The sequence below is a fragment of the Antechinus flavipes genome, chromosome 5 (genome assembly GCF_016432865.1).
Source record: "Antechinus flavipes isolate AdamAnt ecotype Samford, QLD, Australia chromosome 5, AdamAnt_v2, whole genome shotgun sequence".
In the NCBI taxonomy this organism is placed as follows: Eukaryota; Metazoa; Chordata; class Mammalia; order Dasyuromorphia; family Dasyuridae; genus Antechinus; species Antechinus flavipes.
Genome location: NC_067402.1, coordinates 191668131 through 191693556, shown reverse-complemented (window position 1 = coordinate 191693556; position 25426 = coordinate 191668131). Strand labels below are relative to the sequence as shown.

The window sequence follows — 25426 nt, the reverse complement described above, 5'->3', positions numbered from 1 at the left end:
ACATATGAAGTCACATAAAACATATTTTCACATCAGAGACATTGCAAAAGGAAAAATGAACAAGAAAAATATAGAAAATGAAAGAAAATATAGTTTAATCTTTATTTAGATTTCCTCAGTTCTCACTTTAAAAGTGGATAGCATTTTTCATCCTATGTCTTTTAGAACTGTCATAGAAAATTGTATAATAGTAATTAAACCTTTCACAGTTGTTATCATTACAATAGTGCTGTAACTGTGTACAATATTCTCCTGGTTCTATTCACTTCACTTTGCATCATTTAAGTCTTCTCTGGTCTTTCTGAAATCATCCTATTTATCATTTCTTCTAGCATATTAGAATTCCATAACAATCCTATATCACAATTTGTTCAGCCATTTCTCCAACTGATGAGCATCCCCTTCATTTCCAGTTCTTTCCCATCACAAAAAGAGTTGCTATAAATATTTCTGTACAAATAGGACTATTTCCTTTTTCTTTCAGCTCTTTGAGGTAAAAAACCTAATAGTGGCATTGTTGGGTCAATAGATTATGTACAGTTTCATAGGATAATTTTGAGCATAATTCCCAAAAATCACTGAAATAGATCACAATTTCATCAACAGTGATGATTCTACATCCCCTCCAGTATTTGTCATTTTTCTTTTTTGTCATATTAGCCAATCTGATAGATATGAGGTGGTACTTCAGAGAAGCTTTAATTTGCAGTTCTCTACTAGTGATTTAGAGCATTTTTCATAAGTATTCATAGCTTTAATTTCTTCTTTTGAAAATTTACTGTTAACATTCTTTGAATGTTTATCAGTTGGGGAATGGCTGTTATTTTTTATAAGTTTAACTCAGTTCCCTAGATATAAGAAATGAGACCTTTCTCAGTAAAACTTCTTTGCAATAAACCCCTTTGCTCCCTCAAGTTTCCTGCTTTATTTCTAATCTAATGCTTTTATTTGTGCAAGAATTTTTAAATTTCATGCAATCAAAAATATCTAGTTTGCTTCCCAAGAGCCTACCTCTTGTTTGGTCATGAACTTTTCCTTTATCCACAGATCTGACATAAAATTTTCCCATGCTTCTTTAATTTACTTTTATCACAATGTGATATATCTAAGTCATGTACCTAATTTTGAGTTTATCTTGGGTAATGAGGTGGAAGTTGTGGTCTATGCCTAGTTTCTGCCAAACTACTTCCCAGTTTTCCCAGAAGTTTTTGTCAAATAACAAGTTCTTGTCCCAAAAGTTTGGAACATTGGGTTTATCAAATAATAGTTTACTGTGGTCTTTTATATCCATATATTACATTACTCATCTAGTCTACTGATCATTCTATTCTTATTCAACACCACAATGTACTGATTAATGCTTTGTAATATAGGTTGATAATTGGTATTCTTTCATGTATTTTTCACAGATACTCTTGATAGTTTATTCCTCCAGATAAACTTTGTTATTATTTTTTTCTAGCTCTATAAAATAATTCTTTGGTAGTCTGACTGGGATGGTATGAAATAAATATATATATTTTTAATTTGTATGAGAAATGTTTTTGTAACTGTGTTTATACAGTTCCTAGGTATGTTTTGATAAGTCCTAATTATTTTATATTGTCTGCTGTTATTTTTAATGGAATTTCTCTAGCTCTTGCTGCTAGTTTTTGTTGGTAATATAAAGAAATATTGGTCATTTGTGAGTTTGATTTAAATACTACAACTTTAAAGTTGTTAACCGTTTTGATTAGTTTTTAGTTGATTATCTAGGGTTCTCTTAAGTGTACAATCACATCACTTGTTTCTAAATTCCATGCTTTTTTGCTGGCAGATCTCTGGTTAAGGGCTTTCTTTCCCATATTCAAGGTTATAAGGTGATGGCCACAAAGAAGAAAAAATTTCTGGAATCAATGAATTCCATTCTCTAGGCAAAAAAGCAACAATTCTATACTAAGCTAAAAAGAGATCCTAAAAAATGATCAAAGTAAAACTAAATTGATTCATCCTAGCAACAAATATCTGGCTTTCAGGAAATGAAAGAATGAATATTATACAATGTTAGCTAAAACTGAAAAACATCATGACAATAGCAATAACAATGAATTTTGCATGTACAAAATACTATATGGTTGTTATTGATTAATTCTGATATCACTGGAAGCATGCCAGAAGAGACCAATAAAAAGAAAGTTGTACATAATTATTCTGAATGAATAAAAGATTTATCAAGCACTTACTATGTGCAAAGGATTATGTTTGATTTATTATTTATTTGGGTGTTATTTAATTAAGCTGGGCAAAGCTTGCTTTAAAAGTCTCTAACATTTCAAATCAGAATTAAGAAAGGAAAAAAGAAAGAGGGTGTGAAGAAAGTGAGATTCCCCAGATTAAATCATTCAGAAATACTATTCTTGGGTACCTGAGAGATCACTACTTTCAATTCGCCGGAGGTCTGAATCAGCCCAAAACAGTTTGCCCAAGCGGCTGTCAAGAGCTAAAGCTATAGGTTTACTTAAGCCACTAAAAAAGAGGACCTCTCTTTCTGTTCCATCCAAAGCAGCCCTCTCAATTTTGGGAGATCTTTCTTGAAGATTGGTAAAGTACATATACCTAAAGGGAAAAAGTGGAAAAAAGTTATAAGAATAAAAAATTATACTGATACAAGTATAACCCAAACCCCACTAATGTGAGATAATACTTAAAAAAAAAAAAAAGATAGAAATGAATTTTTACTATTTTTCCAGATTCAACAAATTAGGTTAACAAAACTATAAACTAGTATCTAGTCATCTACTGATGGCCTTAAGAGCTCTGCTTTAGTAAATAGATAAGATTTATAATTAACTTGATAAATGTTTTAGGTATAGAAACAACTGTCCAAAGCATCTGGTAAACTCCGTAATAACTATAAGAAGACCTTCAAAGGAAAACCTGATTCTCCAAAATCATGAGTATGTGGAAGAAATAAAAGCCCTAGAAGAAAACAAACAAACAAAAAAACCAATGAAAACAAGTAGCCCTATTTTTAAAATAAAACTCTTGAAAACTAAATCAAACTAAAATTAAAGACTTTGTAGGACAGCAAAAAATATTAAAATCAAGTCAAAAGACTAAAAAATTAAAATTAAAATTAAAAAAAAAGAAATCTAATAGCAAAAACAACTGAGTGGAAATGAGATCAAAGAGAGATAACTTACGAATCACTAAAAATTCTTAAAATCATAATTTTTCAAACAACCTAGACAAGATATTTGAAAAAATTGTGAACGAAAACTGCCCAGATCTATTAATTAGAGAGCACTAAGACAGAAAATAATTCACTAATCACCTCCTGAAAGGAACCAAAAAATCCCAAATTCTCAGGAATGTTACAGCCAAAATCCAGACTATCCACATCAAAGAAAAACAATACTATAAGCAGTTTAAGTACCAATAGATTCCAAGCAAAATTACAGGAGACCTGGCTAAACAACAAGGGATCTTTAAATAAAATATTCCTGATGGCAAAAGAAGTAGGCTTAAAATCAACAATATGTTATCCTACAAAGATGAATATAATACTGTTTGAGAGTAGGGAAGGAGTACCTTAATGAAAAAGAAGACTTACAAGGATTTCTGATGAAAAGATCAAAAGTGAATAGAACTCTAAAATAGAAATACTAGAATAAAAAGAAACCTTAAAAGGTATATTTATTTGAGTATTTGGAAAGAACAATATGACAATGTAGTGACAATATTCTAATATAAGGAAAAGGAAAAAGTGTTCTTTCAGAACCTTAATATCTTCAAAGAGCAAGAGCAAGATAACTTTTTAAAAATAGAGGTAATGAGGGTGATAGATTGGTTCTGATCTGAGAATTTAAAGAGGAAAAAGGAAAGGAAGAATGAAAAGAATTCACCTGCATTGAAAGGAGGAAGAATGAGGTGAAGCTTGCTATTTCTCAGAATAGCAAAGTGTAACAAAGAGAATATACAAATTAGGAAGAAGATGAACTGCATTCCTATCTGAAAAGGAGGACTGAACATCCACACAAACATCAATTTGGTATAGAAATACATCATACTCAACAGGAAAATACATGAGAATGAGGGAGTAATTAGAGGGAGGATAAAGAAGGAAACAGTTACAAACAAAATAAATATCTTGATCTTGAAAAAGGGATTATGGGAGGTGGGAAAAGAGAAGAAAACAACTAGAATCTAAGAGAATAGTGTGCCACAAAAACAACTGAAGAATCACTGAACAAACTGTGATATATAATGTATTGGAATATTATTGTTCTCTAAGAAATGATGCAGATTTTCAGAGAATTCTAAGCAGTGAATTGATGAAGAATGAAGTGAGAATCAGGAAAACAATTTATTTAAGGATAGTGAGATCATAAAGAAATGAAAAACTTTTAAGCCTTTTGATCAATGGAATGATCAATCACATTTCCAAAGCACTTCTGATGAGCATTACCTGCCAACTGACAGAGGAAATGAACACAAGCTACAGAGGTATACAATATATATTATGTAGACTTTTTCCCTTTAACTACACTTATTTGTCAAAAAGCAGAAGGAAGATTCAAGAGAAGGCACAAACAAGATCTTTTTACAGAAACAAAATTAGGTTCCACATTTTAAAAAAATATACATATATTCTTTTAAATAAGTAGTTTAAAACATTCTTTTTGTATTTGCAAGATTCCCTTGCTTGGCAAACTTATTTTTCATAAATCAAAGTTAACTTTCATCTAGTTTCTATCTGAACATTACAAATTCTGAAGAGATTCTGAATCATTGTCCTATGGTATTAAGATTTAAGATCAAACTTTAAATACACATAATTAACTTTTGTGATCATATAACCCTCATACACACAGACACAGGCACAGGCACAAACACAGACAGACACACAGACACGCACAGACACACACACACGCACGCACAAAAGGGTGGTAGCTAGAAGGATTACTTTTTGTTTCAATTACCAAGTTTTAGTAACTGTATTTATATATATGTCCTTTTACAATTTGCTTACTTCAAAACTCTCATACTCTCTTCACTCTATCCATAATGAAAATATTCCCACTGAATTTGTAATATGCCATTTACACAACATACCCTTTCTCTGGGTTTACCATGATGGCTCGAGGTCGATCTTGCTCTCCTTTGAGAACCACTCCAACAGGTCTCCCATCCAGCCTTGTTACATTAATAACATTAGTGGCCTCACAAGTCCAATAGATGTAACGGCTATAAATGTCAATGCTGAGGTCATAGGGCTGCATGTCCACATTCTGATTTGGAACTGAGCTCACAACCACAGTTAGACCCTTTAGAAAAGAAGGGCAAAAGACTTTTACACAAATGATATTAGGTTGAAAATTAGACAATCCTGGGGCAGGTTCATCTGATTAACTATTAACCTATAGGAATGGCTGACCCCAAGAATGAACTAATTCTCTCAATGATCAATATGTAATACTAAGTTGTCCAATTCAAGGAATCCAAGACATTCCCTGTAAGGTTCAAGAGAGAGTTGAGAATATATTAATAATGGTATTATTTGCCTTTAACCTCATAGCTTGGGAAGAACTATTCTCTAAATTTGTCAGTTAGCCTTAGCCCAGGATATCAAATTCATTTATACAAATTTCAGTGTCACAAAACGGCAGTATTTATAAAATTGAGCAATACAGAGTTTGATGAGTGGATGAATCTTACTTCAGTCCATGCCAGGGGGCTAAAGTGCTATTTCACAGGACTGATTTCTATAAATATGTATCTATAGAAATACAACCATGGGAGAGGATATAATACTGCTACAGTTTTTGATCACTAGTTATCACTCTATTAGTCCTTTCCCAAAAGATCTAAGGCTTTGAAAAAAAAAATGCTTCAATGATCTCAGCCCTAATTTATTCATCCCTAAACATAGTCCACTTTCTGATTTTTTTAAGGACTTTGCCAAACTCCATCAGAACACTGCTCTCAGTCAGAGTTATGTCTGAGTGAACAGATAATAAATATAGTCAAGTGAGCTCCACAAAATCAGTCAGTATTAATGGTCAGTGAACTACACATAGGTTTAGCCTTATAGCTAAAGCAATGGTTTGCATAAGCATGCCATGCCTTTTTATCACATCTTACCCATATTACTGGAATCACAAACATTTACTAAAAAGATTGCAGGACTATCTATTAAATACTTCTACTTTTAATAGTTTTAGTTAGAGAGCTTTCTTGCCCTCTGGATCAAGTAAAGAAATAAACACTTAAATTAAAAGAAATGAATACATATGTATGTTTATCTATGCACACATATGAGGATAGGAAAAGGTAGCAAGAAAAGAGAATAAAAGGGGTCATTTTAGTGCACAAAATGGCAAGGATGGTAATTGGATCCAGTTAAAGGGGGAAACTCTTCTAGAAGTCTTCAAAATTTGAGCCAAGTTCTTCAATTACCTGGCTACCATCTTCTTGTGCCTTTCGAATCATATTTTGACGTGAGTCGATCCAATAAAGTTGTTTGTCCAAAGGGTCATAGTCAATGGCTCGAACATTCCGTAGGCTGTGTATAGGGAGGATAATATCAGGACTCTGTTGTTCATCTATTACCATGCGGTTGATGGCATTCTTCTGACTGAAGAGCAGGAAAGTGGTAGGAGCTTAAAGGAAAAAAAAAAGAAAAAAGAACTCTATAATATTCCACTGGAAGAATCAGGCCAATGTGAGTACTATTAGGAATGTTATATCATGTAAATTTTGGTCAATTCCAGGATGTGGAAGGGAAAGGGGGGGATAAGGAAGTGATATAGTGAATCTGGGTTTTCTTCCTCTATGTGTGTATACTAGGAAGGGAAGCAGAAGTTTAGGCACAACACAAAGTATGAACTTGTTCAAAAATGCTTAGTGTAATCAAGACTTAAGCAGGCCCACAAAAACCTCAGAAAAAAAGTTACAAAGTTTTTACTTCTTTATGAGATCCAGAATCATTTTAAGGGAATAGGGGTATGTCACTATATAATAAAAAGTGTTAAGATGATCAAACAGAGTCATGAGGCTTAAGTTCTACTACTGGTTCTGCCACAAACTTAGACAAGTCATTTACTCCATGTTCTCAAAAAAAAAAAAAAAAAAAATCCTAACAACAACAAAACCATGAAAATTGAATACTGTACTTTCCTCTAAAAAGGTTTAATATTTTCCCTTCCTTCTCATTCCTTTCTCTCAAAATACTCATTGTCTGACACCATGCTTAATTAATATGAGTGTTTATTCCTTGGAAGAGCACGGGTAGCTTTCACTCTGTCCCTCTCAGAAAAATCTAGGCTATGGTGAAACAGCATGAAGTCCTTCTTCATGGTATCATCTTTTTTTTCCTAACTCTTCTTTCTTTGTCTTTCTCTGGCTTCCCATAGGGCAGTCAAATGTATCTGACACTGAAACCAGTTTTCTTTTATCATATTCAGATTCATATAATGTTTGCTTGTACAAGTCTTTTCCTATCTACTAGATTGTTCTTTGAGAAAAAGCAGCTTTTCATCTCTGTAGCCCCAGTACCAGTACAAAGCAGTACTATAAAACATGTTTCTTTGCATTATATTGAAACAACCATATAAATGTCACCTGAGCTCTAGGTACAAAGCTAGAACAAAGCAAAGTTCTCTTAAGAACATAAAAATAATTGTTTATATTGATTTAACTGCACTATTTTTCCCTTAGTTTTTATACACCTTTAGTTTATCTGAATATTCATAGAATTCTTTAGCTAATGAAGTCAGCTTTTCCTTTCCTTGATTTTTACTAGACAATTTCTTTTGGAGATTATAAAAAAAAATCATATACTATGCAGGTAATATCAACAGCTAGATTGTAGCAAATGACAAATTTCCTCATTTCCTTTTTAGAAGATCTTGAAAAATATTTTTCCACATTCCCTTTTTAGAAGATCTTGAAAAATATGAAATGTTTCTACCAACAATACTACTTTCTTAGGAAGTCAAGGTAAAGAAGCCTAAGTGAAATCAAAGGTCCACATAGCCCTGAGACTGTATAATTGTAAGTATTCTGAAATGAAGGTCTTTAAATGAAGAAACACTCAAGAGATAGTGACAGACAAGACTATTAAATATTTTGCGAACCTTAGGAGAAGCATCCTAGTCTCTAGGGGCAACAACTGGAATGCTTTCAATTTAGGACCATACTGCAACAAGGCAAATATTATGCTTCTACAATTGATGTTACCCCACTTTCCACAGCAGTTATTTCAAACCCTCAAATTTCCTATGGCACCCTTTTCTTCCATCACTAAGCTGAAAACATCACCACATCCTTAACTGAAAAAACTGAAATTATTCACCAAGAAGCACTCTTCTTCCTCATCTCTGACATTTATCTAAAGTCTCCACCTTCACTCACTTCAAAGAAATGGATCTTCTTCCCAAGTTCTGCTCATACACCCTTGATCTCATATACCCTTCTCAATTTCTCTAGCAAATTACCTCCACTATCCTTCTCTGTTTACCTTCATTTTTTTTTCCCTACTAGTTTCTTCCCTGCTGTCAACAAACACACTCATGTTTCCAGTGTTTTCAAAAAGTTCTCACCCGATATAACCATCTTTACAAGCTTTTGTCTTGTACCTTTATTCTCTTTGTGGTTAAACTAGAGAAAATTATCTATGTTCCTTCTAAAGCTCTCACCTCTTCACTCTTCACCTTCCCTTCAGCCCCCACATCAATGTAGCTTCCAATTTCAACATTTAACTGAAATTACAAAGTTACCAAAGATCACTCAGTTGCCAACTCCAAGAATCTTTTCTCAATTACCATTCTTCTTGATCTCTTAGCAGGGAGTGTTCTCTCCAGATTCCTGCTTGACCACTCCTAACCAAGTCTCCAGGTTTTAAGGGGGTACTCCCATTAAGTGGGGGTACTTCTCTCATTTCCAAGCTTTTCCTTAAGCCCTCTTTTCTTTAATTTGATGTAATTGATTTCCACTATTTATTTTACCTATACTGATGACTCCCATTTCTATATATCTAATCCTAGTCTCTCTCTTGAGCTATGCTACATATCTCTCACTGTCAATAACAGTGTTCAACAATTGCTCTATATAAGCAATAATAGTATATTTTTTACTAGGAACTATTTTAAATACTGGGGGATACAAAGAAAAGCAAAAAACAGTCTCCAAATAGCCCTAATTCCATTAGGGAGAAAATATGTAAATAACTAAGCACATATGCAATATATGCAGATTAAGTGGATGGTCATCTGAAAAGAGAAAATATAGCTGGGAAGACAATGAAAGAAAATGGAGCATGAGCTGATTTTTGATGAAAAGTGGGAAATTTGCCCCAACTTCACATAAGATGCAAGCTTACATAAGAGTCATGATCGCGATCCTCTGATTCCAATTCCATTATTCTTTTTAACAAGTATGATTAGACAAGTTTGTCTAAAAACATCTTCAGTTTTAGTGGGCTGCAAGCTGAATATAAATCAGCAGTGTTCTATAGCAGCCAAAAAACCTAATGTATTAGCTGGTGCTGCAGAAGATAGTCTTGGAGTCAGGAAGGCCTGAGTTCAATTCTGTTCTCAGACAGTTATTTTTTTTTTTGTGGGCAAGTCACTTAACCTGTTTATCTCAGTTGCCTCAAATGTAAAATGGGAACAATACCAGCATCTATAACATTGAGTTGTTTGAAGATCAATTATAAAGCACTTAGCACAATGCTAGGCACATGATATGTATTACATAAATGCTTATGGCTACATTAAGAGATGCACATGAATACATGAATACATTTATGAATTCCATGAATATGGGAATATAGTATCTAAAACACTAAGGAGTCTCAAAATTCTGCTAATAGGAAAATCAATTAAAAGAACCATAATTGTTTTAACTTAAAGAGTTTCGGGAAAGAGAAACTTATAGGAGAGAGTGAGTGGATGAAGCTTAGGTTTATTGGCTATGGTCACAATAGGCAAAATTATCAAAATGGGTAAACAGTACAGACAAGTAAATGAATTTAAAAGCATGCATAAGTGCTTGCTAAGGCAAAGATTTGGATTTAAGACATCCAAATGGCATCAGTTGCTTCAAGAGACAACAGGTTCTCCCTTATCTGAGTTCCTTATTTGGGAACATTATAGAGGGGATTCTGATTTATGTTTGATTTGGACAACATGGCCTCTGAAATCTATTCCTACTCTCGAGTTTCTGTGATTCCATGAATCCTATGATAAGCCTTCATCCACCTCCAGAATACATAGGTAATTCCTATAATATGATGTTACCTTAGTAGTCAAATTAATGCTAGACAAAGAAAATGAAAAATGCATTCTTCCTTTGGATTTTCTGTTTTATATCCCATAGTAAGAGGGGAAATGTCTACTTTTTTTATGGTTAAAAAACAATTGTCATCGAATATTTCCAAAGAACTAATTTTATCTAATACTTCTGGGATTCCATTCTTTTGGTAAATCTACTAACTCTTTCCCATGCAATATCTGCTTCTTTCCTACATTCTTCATCTGATCACTATTCCCCTTGTTATTATGCATAAGAATGTATAAAAGTGGTGATTCTATGTGTATAACTATTTTTATGATTCAACAGAAAGATTTGTCATTTGACTACTGATTTTGTATTATCCATATTTCTTCATTTCTATTAAGAGAAAAATGAAAACTAGTTAGATTTACTTTGTCTCACTTTTGGGTCTAACATATTTTAATTATTTAAATATGATATTGAAAAAATTTATGTCAATTAGAAAAATTAATGTCAATTGAAAAGAGTTAATATTTTGCCACATCATCATATACTACTATCACCAAGAAAACAGTAAGAAAAAATTGGCTGTTTTTTGATTTTGTTGTTGTTGGTTTTTTTTGTTTTTTTTTTACCAACCCTCTTTTTCCAGCAAAATCATCTTTGGTCTGTCACATTTTTGACCCCAGAAAGAATGGCATAAGATTCCCAAACTGCTTTTTCCTCAAATTCTAACTTGTTCATAGAGAATTACAGCTTACCACTACAAGTCCTGTTGTCAGTATTCAATGAGTAGTGGGCTGGACATCCACAAACAAAACCACCAACTGGCACAGCCAAACAGAGATGGGAGCAGTGCCCATTGCTGGAAGCACATTCATTCCATCCTGCCTGCCGAGAGGAGTGAAAGACTAGGATGTCCATCACATAATCCAAATGTCCCTGTATGATGGTTCGGTTTTGGCCACTGGTTTTGTTGGCACGTTCAATGCTACGTCGGCTCCAATCTGTCCAGTAAATGTAATCTTGGTACTGAGTCAAGCCAAAAGGATGAGGCAAGTCATCTGCTATAACTTCACGGTTCAGACCTGTTTTCAGAAAAGCAGTAGAGAGGTAAAAAGAGGGATGAAATTTGGGAATAGAAATGTCTTGCTGGCAGTACAAAACATTTTGTAATATATGGAAAAATTATATTTGTAGGTAGTTAAGCAAAGTATAATTATTTTGGAAACAATCTTGAAACAGTGTAATCTCTATAGTCAACTCATCTGTATTCATCTCAGATTAATATTTTTACTTTATGCCAACTTCTAATACAATAAATATAGATCAACTTCTATCAAAATAAATTAGTCACAAAAAGGTTCTCAGGAGAAATATTTCTCAGTCCCAGTCCTTTATTCACTCTTTTCAAATAATCTTAAGTACAATAAATTTTTTTTATAATGAAAAAATGCAGTGAGTCCTATTCGATTTTTTTAGTTTCATTTTACCTGTAATTGACTATCGTTGGGCTTCATGTAAGAGACCACAACTTGAAATGTTAACCTCAAAACAGTTTATACAGAAAGAGAAAAGAAAATTCATGTATTCAGCTTTCCTATAGTCAAACAATGTTTCATTATACCATCTTCAAAATAAGATATTTATAAAGTCCACTGCAATTCTGAATTAAGAATTTAAGCACTGCTATCATTATTAGCATGATAATGATCATCATCAAAGGATGATTCTGGAAGAGTATATCTTTTTATACTCAGGTTTCTCCTATTTACTCTTCCCATGGCCTAATTTTTTTTTAAGTACTCTTCTTTAACAATCGAGATAAAAAAAATACTGTAAAAGGGATGAAGAAAAAAATTCAAAGAAAACACCTAGAACAAAAATTGATAGTATAGACCCTCCCCCCACCCCAGTTTAAGGAGATCAGAATATAGCTACAAAGCTTGGTTGTTCAAAATGTATCAGTAAATCTATATACATCACAAACATATGATATTCATGAATTAAAAATAAAATTTAAATCACCTCAATCTAACTTTATACTCAAAACATCAAAAATAATCCACCACTTGAAAGCCTCAATTTGAATGAACAGAACTACACCTTACCTAGCATATTTGAAGATTCAATTAAATTGGTATCCAAGTCTGTCCAATAGAGTCTTCTTTTAGCATAATCAATAGTTAAACCATTTGCCCGTCCTACATTTGGAACTAATGTAGTACGTTCACTTCCATCCATTGCAGCTCTGTCTATCTTGGGTTTCCCACCCCACTCAGTCCAATACATAAACCTAAAAATAAAATATCCATCATTGTATATTTTTCATTTTTGATCATGTAAATAAAAATAAATATCTTATAAGTAATTATGTAAACTTTAATAATTTGAATTGTACAACAAAAGGAAAAGCAAATTAGGGCTATAAATAAATGCTTCATTTTTATAGCATTTTCAACTAAATATTATTTTCTTAAATGCTTGAATAGAAGCCAGCTCTTCTTATAACATTTCCAATGGTAATTGTTGCATCCAAAGCCTCAGAACTGGACCCCTACCAATCATTTCCTACTATAGCACTTGGTATATAATAAATCTCTATTTGCAAAATTAATGAAAACAAAGCAGCAGTGGTTAAAATCTAGCTATATTCATCAGAAAATCTGCAAGGTCATTAAAGAATTCTTAAAAATTAAAGCATTTTATTAGTTTCTTTATATTCTACAGATCTTTCTTATATTTCTAAATGTTATTTTTCTTGTCCTTCTAATAAAAACATGTGCAATAGGATCTCCTTGCCTAAAGCCTATTTTTCCCCTCTACTCCCCTCAAAGAATTAATAGGAGAAAATTATTAATTGAACTGATTCTGATACTTTTGTTATTAAGAAAAGATGGAATGAAAATTCAGTGATTAGTTGCTTTAAGAGCAGCATTGGTACATCAATGAAATGTGTTATCTTTTTTTCCCATTCTAGATAAATTATTCAACTTCTAGATTACAAAAGTAGTAAAAGAAAACTATCTTAGTATCAGAAAATTGATTTTAGTCTGGTTTCTCTTTATCAAGTGTCTCTGTCACCAAATTTACATTAACAAATATTACTCTGGATATCTTGTCCAATAGCATGTAAGAAATTAGTACTTTTTAAAAGCAGAGCCAAAGATAGAAAAATTATTTTATTTCTTAATCTCAGCACCATCCTCTTAGAATAATGCTGAGAAACAAGAATAGAATAGTGAAGCAAAGGTCGTGGAAATTGAGTTCTGTAAAGCTCAGCTGAAGGAAATGGAGACTGTTAGCCTAGAGAAAACACAAAAGGAGGAGATGACAGCTCTCTTCAAATATCTAAAAGAAAAAGTTGAAGGAAATGAAGTTCAAAAAAAGCAGATTTATGCTTACTGCGTAACCAAAACCTGTAAAAATTAGAGCTATGCAAAAGTACAATGGGAAAAGTAGAATTTCCCTCACCAGAGTTCAAGTAAAGGCCTGAATGATTAATGATCAAGTTTACTGTAGGAAGGGATTCTTGTTTGTGCACATTTTAATACTATATGAGTTCTTGAGGCCCTCTCCAAGTATGATATTTTATGAATCTGAAAACATGTCCCATCGTTTTATAGTCAATTTCTGTTAGATTCTAAGGATACCTGCTACTTACATATGAATAGATCAGGTGCCTGTTCCCTTATGTCAATTGGTTAGAAGTAGGAGCCTTACTATTTTAATTATACTTTTAATTGTAGAATAACTTTTTTAAAAGTATTTTTTTTCCAAAAAATTTTCCCCATTATTTTTCTTTACTCTCACAATAACCCTGTGAGGCAAGTAGGTAAGACATTTCATAGATGAGGAAACTGAGGAATAGAGATTAAGTAATTTGAATGTCATATAGATAATTAACAGAATTAGAATACAAGTATTCTAATCTCTAATAAAATGTTCTTTTAGTAAAATCAATACAATACTAGTTAGAAGTACTCTACAAATTGGCCCTAGGCTAGAGTTCTCCTGGAATTAGAGATTGTAGATTCAGATCCTACAATTAATACTTACTATTACCATAAGACCTTGGGCAAATCACTTTAACCTCCAGTACTGGACTAGATGGTCACTAAGATTCTTTTCATTTCTAAAAACATGATCCTCCCACAGTGTTTTTAGGCTGTACATAGGTAGCATTTCTCAAGTCATGGTTGTGTGCACAGCCTTTGGGATTCAAAATGTGTATGAGACAAACCTGATATCTGCTAGTAGTGACCCATGCCAATGTCCTTGGTCATAAATCCTAAATTTGTCTGACAGTTAATGTTAGAAGGCAATATCAACTTCACCTTAATGCTACATGATATCATCAAGAATGCTGACTCTGAATATGGCCTGATTAGACAGTTAATCAGGAAGGAGACTAAGTAATATGAAATTGTCCATTTTAATCTCAAATATGGTACTTATCTATTATTTAAACATGTGAATTTTATTAAATTGAATTCCATTTTTAATTCTGAGTTTCCCCAACTGATGAATTTTTTTTTTTTAAAGAAAACCATATTCTAGTAAATCATTCCTAGGACAAAACCTGTAATCCAATAGTTCTCATACTTTTTGGTCTGAGACTCTTTCATACTCCTAATTTTTTTTCTCTTCTAAGGACTTTTTTTTTTTTTAATCTGGGTTATATCTCTTAATATTTACCACTTTAGAATTTTAAACTTTTTAGTATCATGAAAACAATTTTGATCTCATGGACCCCACAGATTCTCGAACCCTACTTTGAGAACTGCTACTATAGTCTATAGAACCAAAGGCTATTTTGTTAATGGAATTTACCATAATGTATGTTTCTTTGTTTTTGTGGAAACAGTAAAATCTCACTGATAAGAATCAAAATATATGCAGTCTGAATTACTCAAAAGTGTAGAAATTGAGCATGTTTTGTTTTTTTCTATGCAGTTTTACTCCTTTGACGTACAAGTGGCATCTAAGGTCTTAATTTTCTGATAAGATATGAAATGATTACAACTTTTTTTTATTTTTACACGTAGACTCCGAACTATTCAAAATAACTCATTTTAGGCATATAATCATTCTGTTAAACTTTTTAACCCTATTAATTTGTTTAAATAGCCTCTTTTCCCTTTCTAACATAAGGTGAAGGTATATTCAGTTCATTATCATCTATTCTAAATCATAGGCAAATAAATTAATGATTTTAAAATAAAGCCTTTCACAAGGATTTTCATTAGCTATGACATCCTTAACAAATATTACTCAGATCATTATACACTTCAACAACAATACTATATGATCAATTCTGATGGACATGGCTCTATTCAACAATGAGAGGATCCAAATCAGTTCCAATTGATTTGTAATGAATAGAACCAGCTACACGCAGAGAAAGAACACTGGGAAATAAGTATGGACTACAACACAACATTTCCACTCTTTCTGTTATTGTTTGCTTGCATTTTTGTTTTTTCTTCTCAGGTTATTTTTATCTTCTTTCTAAATATGATCTTTCTTGTGCGACAAGAGAAATATGTACACATATATTGTATTTAACATATTCTTTAACATATTTAACATGTATGGGACTAGCTGCCATCTAAGGGAAGAGGTGGAGGGAAGGAAAGGAAAAGTTGAAACAGAAGTTTTTGAAAGAGTCACTATTGAAAAATTATCCATGCATATGCTTTGTATATAAAAAGCTATACTAAAAAAGTTTTTTTTAAAAAATATTACTCAGAATAGCAAGAATCTGTCCTTAATTATCTGACTCTATCCCCTCCCAAATAATGTATTCAAAGCTTATCAATGCCATCCTCTTGTGCCCATGAGAAAACAATCCTGTGAAAATTATAAAGGTAAAATTAAGCTTACCCTTCAGCTGGGTCTAATGCAAGAGCTCTGGGGCTATCCAGGTCTTTCCATACCAGAACTTGTCGATGCTGCCCATCCAACTTTGATACTTCAATACGATTTGTTCCAGTGTCTGCCCAGTATAAATTCTTTCCTAGCCAGTCTACAGCCATGCCTTCTGGATAATCCAAGCCAAATTCCACCACATGCTCCAGTGAACTGCCATTCATAAATGCTCTGCTGATAGTCTACAGAAACAGAGATAGATAAGATATACAAACAATAACACTAAGATTTACAAACAAAACATAATCCTGAAAAATAATTAGGATTTACAATAGATGATATTTTTTAAGCAAAACCAAATCCTAAATACAGTTCATAAATAGTAAAAATATTTCATATTATTTTATAATCTCTACTGTATTATGAAATATGTGACTCTTATTTAGATCCAATAAATACTAAAAATACAACAGTGACCTTTAGAATTTACTGTCACATCAAAGAAGAAATCTTTGGCATCTTCAAGAATCAAAATGCATACTAACACATCTGATGTAAATGATCTTTATTTTTAAAATATTGTTTGGTCACAAAATAGAGAAACATGGCTACAATCTGTGGTTAGCCACAATGTAGACTCAGTTCTCTGAACACATTTGGAAATGTTATCAAGAAGGTTGACAAGTCCTTGATATTTTAAAACAAAGTAACCTTCCTTAGACTTACTTTGTCTATTATACCCAGACTTCTTTTTCAAATGTAGCTTCAAATTCTATCAGTTAAATAATCGAATTATAATAGTTACATAGATACTCTAATAAGTCACTTAACCTGAAACTGATTTGGGTGCAACCTATAGACAGCAGCTTTAAATTCCTACCATGATGAAAGCTATCATCACATAATAAAAACAGTAATAAGCTACTCAGAATACAATATAATTTATACAACCCCCAAGAAACAAGACAAAAACATCAGGCACAAAGAAGCAAAGTTTCTCCAAATTTTTGACATATTTTCTGCTCCTGTTGTATGATGCTATCTACTTTTTACCCCTTCCCATATGAGAATGAAGGTAAAATGATGACTTTATCAAATTAGTTTAAATCCTTCTATTCCATGTTGCAAAACCAATAATTTCAATTGGTTAAGGGTTTAAAAAATGTATGAAATAATTTACTGAGCCCAACTGTTTATTAGATTATTTCTTATCAACTATATCAACTATGAACAAAAAAGAATTTTCTCTAAGCCCTTAAACTTTTGGCTAGGGTAGAGGATCTATGAAGTTGCTGGACTGTTTACTTAAGAAAGAGCAACGTTGCATACATGAAATACAATTAGCAAAACTAAAAATATGAATCTTAGGAATATTCATAGCAGTTAGAAAAAAGGAAAAGCTGGTAAATTATACAGCAACCATAGGAGTACTGGGGGAAACTCTAGATCAAAAGGCTCAAAGTAATATTTTACCTCAACTTTTAGAAATAAAAATCCCACCTAGAATCAGATTTAAAAATTGAAAGTCACCTTAAAAATTATTTAACTTCTCATTTTATAGACAAATACAGTGAAACCCAAAGGAGTTAAGTGAGTTATCCATGTATTAAGTATGTATTAAGTACAAGAATTGGATCTCAAACCCCATTTCAGTGGTTCTTTCTACAATGCCATAATTACATCTCACACTGCTGCATGGATCATCTCACTCTTATGACCCAGTGGTGATCTCTATCCATAGATATCTCAACAGTAAAAGGTTACATTATAGATCACAGACTCAAAGCTCAAAGGGCCCTTAATGGTCATCATATTACAAATGAGGAAATTTGGGACCAAAGAGGTTTAGACTCACAGTTCCAGATAGTTAAGTGACACAGCTAGAATTTGAATCTACAATTTCTGACTCCCATCCGGCCAATTTTTTCCATTGCACCATATAGCCTAATGTCTCTGGGCACTATTGGCAAGCCAGTATGATAAATAAAGAAGAAGAAAAAAGGAAATAGTAAAAAGAGAAGACAGAAAAATATATATATATATATGAAGAAGAATAACATGTTCATTCTTTACTCTTGTTCTAGGACATGTTGTGACAGACTGACATCTATTATGGTAAAGAATCTCAGAACTCCACAGTATTAACTAAGGTTGACACATTGGAATCACTAAAACAAAAGATATCAGTATACAAGGGGAAAGAGGTGTGAAGGGCCAGGAGCAATAATACTGTAGCAAAAATCTGAAGGAGAGAAGATGTTCCCCAAATTTGTGGAAAGAAACATGTCATTTTTTCCCCTTTTCTTTCCTTTTCACAGTTGTAATTAAACAATTGAAATTTTGCCAATACAACTAGCTTTACAACCTATCTCTATATGTTCCTAAACCAATAAAGACCTTAAAGGGTCCCCTGCCAAAGAATTTCATTTCTTCCCTAAATTATTTCTTCTATCCATGTCTTCACCATTCTAAGAAGCAGGTATTATCTTCATTCAACTTCTAAGAAGCTTCCTCAAACATGAGAGAGACTAGTAATAAATCAAACTGGTCAAAAATAATAGAACACAGCCCTGAAGTCAGAAAGACCTGATTTCAAATCTGGCCTGAAACACTTAACACATCTTGTGTGACCCTGGGCAAGTCACTTAATCCCAAATACCTCAGGAAAAAAAAAATAGGACAATATGTTGTAGAGTTGATAGAAAACTATTGAACCAAATTGTCTGTAACTTCTAACTCTAAAATTAAACATAAAAATACTTTTCTCATTCTTTATAATTTCCATGCTTTAGTTCCCTTAACCCCTTTTACCTTCAGAGAAATATCAGTCCAGTAAATACGATTGTCTGTTACATCAAAATCTAAAGCAGAAGCTTCTTTCACACCAGTAAGTGGGATTGCCACATTGTTGTTGTTTGTTTCCAAAGAAATGCGCCTTATGTCTGCTCGCCGAGAAAACAAGAGGAAAGCTTCTGGAACAATGCAAGTCTTCATGTCACTGATAAGCTCAAAGCCAATGGGGCAGGCACAGCGGAGTCCTTGAGGTCTATAGAGGCAAAGATGACTACATCCCCCATTTTCATTAGCACATGGGTTGGAACCTAAAAATAAATTATGGAAAGAGGAAAAAACAGACATGAAGCAACACAGTTTTTGGTGCCAGTCATTTTAAGATTGCTAAATATTTGGTGAATAAAGCCATATGTGTACTCTCTTCCATACTCAGACAAGCAGTATTCATAGACCAGTAAAGAAATAAAAATTCATTATAAAGTTCTTTGTTCTCCCCCATGGTTAAATTCCAAGGAAGTGAAATTTTTTGCATGATACTGAATGTTTTTAGTAGGGAGGCATTCCTCTAAAACAAAACCAACAAAATTAAAATGTTGTTGCCAGAGCATTAAGTCCCATTTAAATGGGTCAATCAAATTCCTTATGTTTTTCCCCCCTATTCTGCCGCTGGGGAAAATTTGAAAGTGCCAGAACTCGCTAATCACCTATTTCAACTATTGAAAAAAATTGCTCTGTAAATTTCTGCCTATTACTCATCTCTCTTTCCTTCTTTCTCTATTTCCAAACATTATGTTAAGTTCTAATCTACTCACCAATGATTCGATGAACATTTGTGGCTTTTAGGCCCATAAGATCAGGTAACTGATCTATGATGATTTCTCTTTCAGCACTTCGTTTATGCACCCGTTCAATACTACGTCTTTGCCAGTCAGTCCAATAGACATAGTCCCCAAGCAAGGTAAACCCAAAAATGTGAGGAATCTTGTCTTCTACCAATACTCTTCTTCCAGTACCATCTGCATTCATAACCTTTGGAATGGCAGTGGGAAGGAGAAAGTTATAAATTTACCTATTACATGAAGAATACAATAAGTAAAATAACTTAGTTCAGATTTTATTTTTAATCTATACCTGATGCCCTTTTTTAAATTCCCAGAGCAGGCTAATATAGGTCATTTCCTTTCTCACAACCCTAACTCCATTTCCTCCCTAACCAACTATTTCATTAAACTGGGAGACATCTGAAGAGGGCTCAATTCAAACCCTCAAATCCTCAGGTTCTTTACCCATTTCTTTTTCTTTTCTTTCATCCAAATGTAAGAGTGGGGATTACTGGAGTAAGTCAAATCACCCACAACACCTAAAATAAGTAAACTAGATTACTGAAATTACTAATTGCTTTCCCTGCCACAAATCTATCTAGACCCTCTTATTAACTATTCTATGGCCATTTTCCTCAAATAAAGATTTAAACAAAGGATTCATCTAAACTTAATCAAGTCTAGTGGCTTCTTACAGTTACTGGGATAAAATACAAACTTCTTGGTTTAGTTTCCAGAGTTCTACAAAATCTGGCCCCAGTTTATCTATTCAGTCTCACTGGATATTACTCTCCACTCTATAGTCTGAAATCTCACCAAACTGGCCTTTTCTCTGTTCCACATACATCATACTCCATCTCCCTCTCTGTGGTTCTGTACTGCCCACTACACATGGCTGGAAATAATTCCCGCACTTCTTCCTCATAATGTCCCTCTCTGCTTTTATAATGCATCTTAAGTATCATCTTCTAATAAATCCTTTTCTGATAACTATTACACTCCCTTCTCTTCCCCCATACTACCTAATATTTACTTTGTATATGCATGTATTCACTCACTTTATATTTATACTGTGTATGTGCATGACAGAAACAACTGGGGATAAGTAACTTGCCTAGGGTCACACAGCTAGTATGTATTACATGTCTGAGGCTGAATTTGAACTCAGGTCCTCCTGACTTCAGGGCTGATGCTCTATCCACTCTGCTATCTAGCTGCCTGCTGTATATGCAGGTACTTGATGTCTCCCCCATTAGAACGTAAGCTCCATGGGAGTAAGGACTGTTTTATTCTTACAACTTTTATCCCCAGGGACAAGCATGATATCTGGTATAGAATAAGTAATACATACTTGCAGATTGATCGATAGGTATAAAGGTCTAAATTTGTTCCCTAGATGGAACAAAATGTTTGTTTATACTGGTTAAGAAATCTAATCATACCTTCTGAGGCCTCTATAAATTAGCAGGGATTTGATTGGAATAAGGGATTTCTGTGGCAGTTAGAGAATTCTAGATAAATCACTGCTTGAGGATGGGGAAAGGAAAGAGAATAAGCATATCTCTATTTATCTATCTATGTATGAAGAGATATTTAGATATCTATTTTTGTAGATAGATGTCTATATATATCTCTACATATCACCACCCACCTACATGCTAGGTATTATGCTTTACAAATATTGTCTTATTTGATCCTCACAACCACGGAAGATAGGTAATGTTATTATTACCACTTTTAAAATTAAAGAAATTGAGGCACACAGCAAGTAAGTGACTTGTCCAGGGTCACACAATTGCTAAATGTCTGGAGCTCAGGTCTTCCTGTCTACTGGTACAGCACCTTAACCACTCTATCACTTAGTACCTTATCTTTCTGCTCCCTCACTCCAACCCCCTCCACTGCTACAGAGTCAGAGAAACACTGTGTAAACTCTAAATAAGGATAATGGACTTTCCATCTTCCCATCAAAGCTTACCTAGAACAAGTGACCAAACAGTCTGCCTTGGACCCAAAAACAGACTGGAAACCCAATAAGTAATGTCTTGTTGGAATCTCAAATTAAATATGTCAAAAATCAAGTTATCATCTTCTTAACTTCACTATTTCTAGAAAAGGAACCACCATTTCATCACCCACAGGATACCTTTTCAATGTTTAAAACCTTGTTGTTATCTTTGAATCTTCCCTTGACTTTCCATATCCAAATACTTGCTAAATCTGTAAGGAGTATCAAATTCCAATTCAAAATTTGATTCCCAAGCCCAATAATTACCATAAACTTTGATTACTATAGTAGCCTCTTTATAAACCTTACAATTCTTCTTCACACTGTTGAGAAATTAGTGTTTTGTATATGCATAAAATATTCCCTCTCTCACATTCTGTGTCCAGAACTTTTCAATGGTTTGCTAGTGCCCACAAGTAAACAACTAAACTCCTTAGCATTCAAGATTCTCCTATCAAATGTAACAATCTCATTTTTTCAACTATGTCTTAAACTACTCCCTCTATAAACTCTATACTCCAACAAAATTGTAGTCATTTTATATTTTCCTGCCTTATGCTTGGCTCATGCTTGAAACACCTCAGCTTTTCATCTTTCTTCTTATGAAATCCTATCAATCCTTTAAGCCTAGTATAAACCACCTACTTTAAAAAGCCTTCAGTCAATAATAATGTTTTCCTCCTTAGATCTCACAAAGGATTCTATCTTCATCCTATCTTAGAGCTTTCTTCATATACTACTACATATTATACTGCTCTATATTTCTAAATACAAAATATTACATAATTCATCTGTATCAATAAAAGAGGGTACTACCACCATTCAAGTTCCCCAGGTTCAGTACTTCAGAAACTCCTCTTACTCACTTTCACTTCCAATTAGCTTTGTTAATTCCATCTCTCCAAAATAACTATGTGTCCCTTTCTCTTTAATCAAAAGGTCAAACTTTGTTGATGAGAGATCCTTATCACCTCTCAGCAAGAGAGTAATAGCTGATCTTTATATAATGCTGAGCACAATAAATTATTTTATTTAATCCAGCAAAGTCACTTAACTTCCACTGCCCCAGGCAATTAACTGTTTACTCAAAGAACACCTGTCTATCACTATTGATAAAAGCTGTTTCATCACCTGGAGGTTCTTATATAATAATAATAATAATAATAATAATAACAAGAATCCTCAACTTTTAGAACCCATCCATCCATTAAAGAGAAAACCTCAGGAAAAACCTACAAAGTAGGTGATAGTATTATCCTTTTTTACAGATGTAAAAACTGAAGCTCAAGGAGGTTTGGTGATCTGCCAGGATAGATCTGCTAACTAGTAAGTGCCTATAGAATGACTTGAAACCAGGTCTTTCTAATCTAGCCCTCTAATATGCTATGCTAAAATATTTATTACAGTAGCTTCTTAACTGGTCTCTCTGCTTCTAAGCCACACTCCTCCATTTTCCATCAGCAGCACTGCTTTATTTTGGCACCACGGAATATCCTTTTTCGTACTCCCACACACAAACACCTTTAGCTTCTTTTTGTGTGCTGTCTTCAACCATTAGATATAAGCTCTTTGCAAGAAGACTGTCTTTTTTTCCTTATTTGTATCCTCAGCACTTAGCATAGTGCCTAGCATATAGTAGTAATAAATATTCAATTCAATTCCTTGCCAATTTATCCACCCAAACCTCCAAATTGACATTCTTCAAATTAACAGATCTGACCATATCATTTCCTTATTAGAACATTCTTGGTGGCACCCTATTATCTCTAGAATGAATTACAAAATCCTCACTAGCATCTAAAGCTCACCACAAACAGGTTCCCAATGACTTGCACAGCTGGGGGCAAGGTGGATAGAGTACAAGACTTGGAATCTGGAAAATTTTGAATTCTATTCTAGCAGTAGACCAGAATCCTTGTGATTACTGCCTGGTAACAGTGGCTTGGGCCTGTGGCTTTATGGTTATTCTTCTCCTCTATGTTCCTAGAGCTAGAGGATTCCACACCAGCCCCTAGCTACAGTTGGCCTGGGAGTCTTTCTCCCTTTTCTTGCCATGGGGATCCACTCAGGCCTTTCTTGTATATTCTGAAGCTATTCTGCACAACTTCTACCTACTCTGATTTATCTTCATTGCCAGTTTCCATAGAATTCTGACAGTTTTTTAATGTAGCATTGAGCTACAAAAATGTATAGCTGATTCAGTTTATTTTTCTTTTTCTAATCCATTTTTAGAACTTTACAGAGATGTTTTTGGGAAATATAGTCTTAATTTTTCCTTTTGGAAGGGGACGGGGGAGAGAAATACAGCAGTCACTCATGGGCCTGATCTCACTACTGATCAACAGAGAGCTTTGAGACATTCTGCTTTACCCCTCCACATTAGCTTAAAAAAAAAAAAAAAAGGCAAGTATAGTAGTCATGGCAGATGTACATGGATATACATGTATATATGAGTTTTGAGATACTCCTTTCTCTTTGCAAAATACTACCTTATCCCCAGAAAGAACCCATATGCATTATGAAAGAAAGCAACATTGTTTTGTTTGTTTTTTTAAAGGCTCAAGGGCTCAGTGGTCTATACAAGAGTTTTAACCAGCTTAATTTCTCAGCTGAGTACATTCACCTCTTCATAACACCCCTTGTAACTCCAAGAGGCTTACAAAACTGTGCTGTACTTACTGAAGTTACATTATAGTTAGCCCACTGCAAGATCAGAACTTCAGAGCCCAAAAGACCTACTAGCATCAGCCTCCTAAGTGGTAGGGAGTATTATGAAAAACAAACCAGGCTCCAGTATTGTATTTAAGTTCATTTGCTTTAGTTTAATACGTCTAAGACCCCAGTCCTACTCTGTAACAAGAGAATTCCTTTTCATTCTAATCCAGACTTATAGTAGTAAACTAGAAAGAATACTAAACCACAAGACAAATTCCTGAAGTCCTAATTCTCCCGCAGACTAACTGTGAAGCTATAGGCGAGTCATTTAATTTCAGTTATTCTTACTTTCTCCTTTGTAAAATGGATTTAATGAACTAAATGATACTTGGCAATAGACTATTCTAACCCCCAACTTTTAATATAATACTTAAATAAGCTTTGAGATTTCATCAAGGTTTGTTTAAATAGAAATGTTAAAAGGTACTTGTTTCTATACAGTTTTTACCTGGGCTTGGTGCCCAGGCACCTAGGCAGGACAGCTGCCTAGGCCACACTGAATCTAGATAATCCAATGAATCTATGTTTCCACCAAAGCACAGATTGTAACCCATCTTTACCTAGGTCCTATAATAAGTTCTCTGGTATATTCCCCATGCTGATGTGTAGAAGGAGGTACAGAAAAGAGGATTATCTTCTTCTAGGGTTTTCAATATTATAAAGTTAAAGGTAATCTAAGAGACTAATTTCACATTTTAAATGCTGAGCCGATATATTATTAATTATTTCAGAGTTTTTCATATTACTTCAGAGTATTTTAGTTAGCTGTAATCAGACATTCCCAAAGTCTGAAAGTCATAGTGAGAATAGTCTATAAAAGGAAACATGTAACTTAACATGTAGCTATAAAAGGAAACATGTAGATAAACAAGCCAGTCAACATCTATATATGTTGTGGTAATAGCCACAGCAAAGCTCTTAAAGACATCACATCTGGTTACTTGAATTTCTGATTACACGA

General features: G+C 33.5%; 1 protein-coding gene across 1 annotated transcript in view; it reads right to left on the bottom strand.

Moving 5' to 3' along the window:
• The window catches only part of LRP6 (LDL receptor related protein 6), a 137451-nt gene that overhangs the window by 25448 nt on the left and 86577 nt on the right, over positions 1–25426 (bottom strand). The window contains exons 8-15 of the mRNA XM_052000098.1: positions 19734–19950; positions 18940–19229; positions 16144–16370; positions 12369–12553; positions 11019–11345; positions 6439–6641; positions 5095–5306; positions 2405–2595 (exon numbers count right to left, since the gene is read on the bottom strand). Of these exons, the coding sequence (XP_051856058.1) occupies positions 2405–2595; positions 5095–5306; positions 6439–6641; positions 11019–11345; positions 12369–12553; positions 16144–16370; positions 18940–19229; positions 19734–19950 (1852 nt within the window). The remainder of the gene's footprint in view (positions 1–2404; positions 2596–5094; positions 5307–6438; positions 6642–11018; positions 11346–12368; positions 12554–16143; positions 16371–18939; positions 19230–19733; positions 19951–25426) is intronic.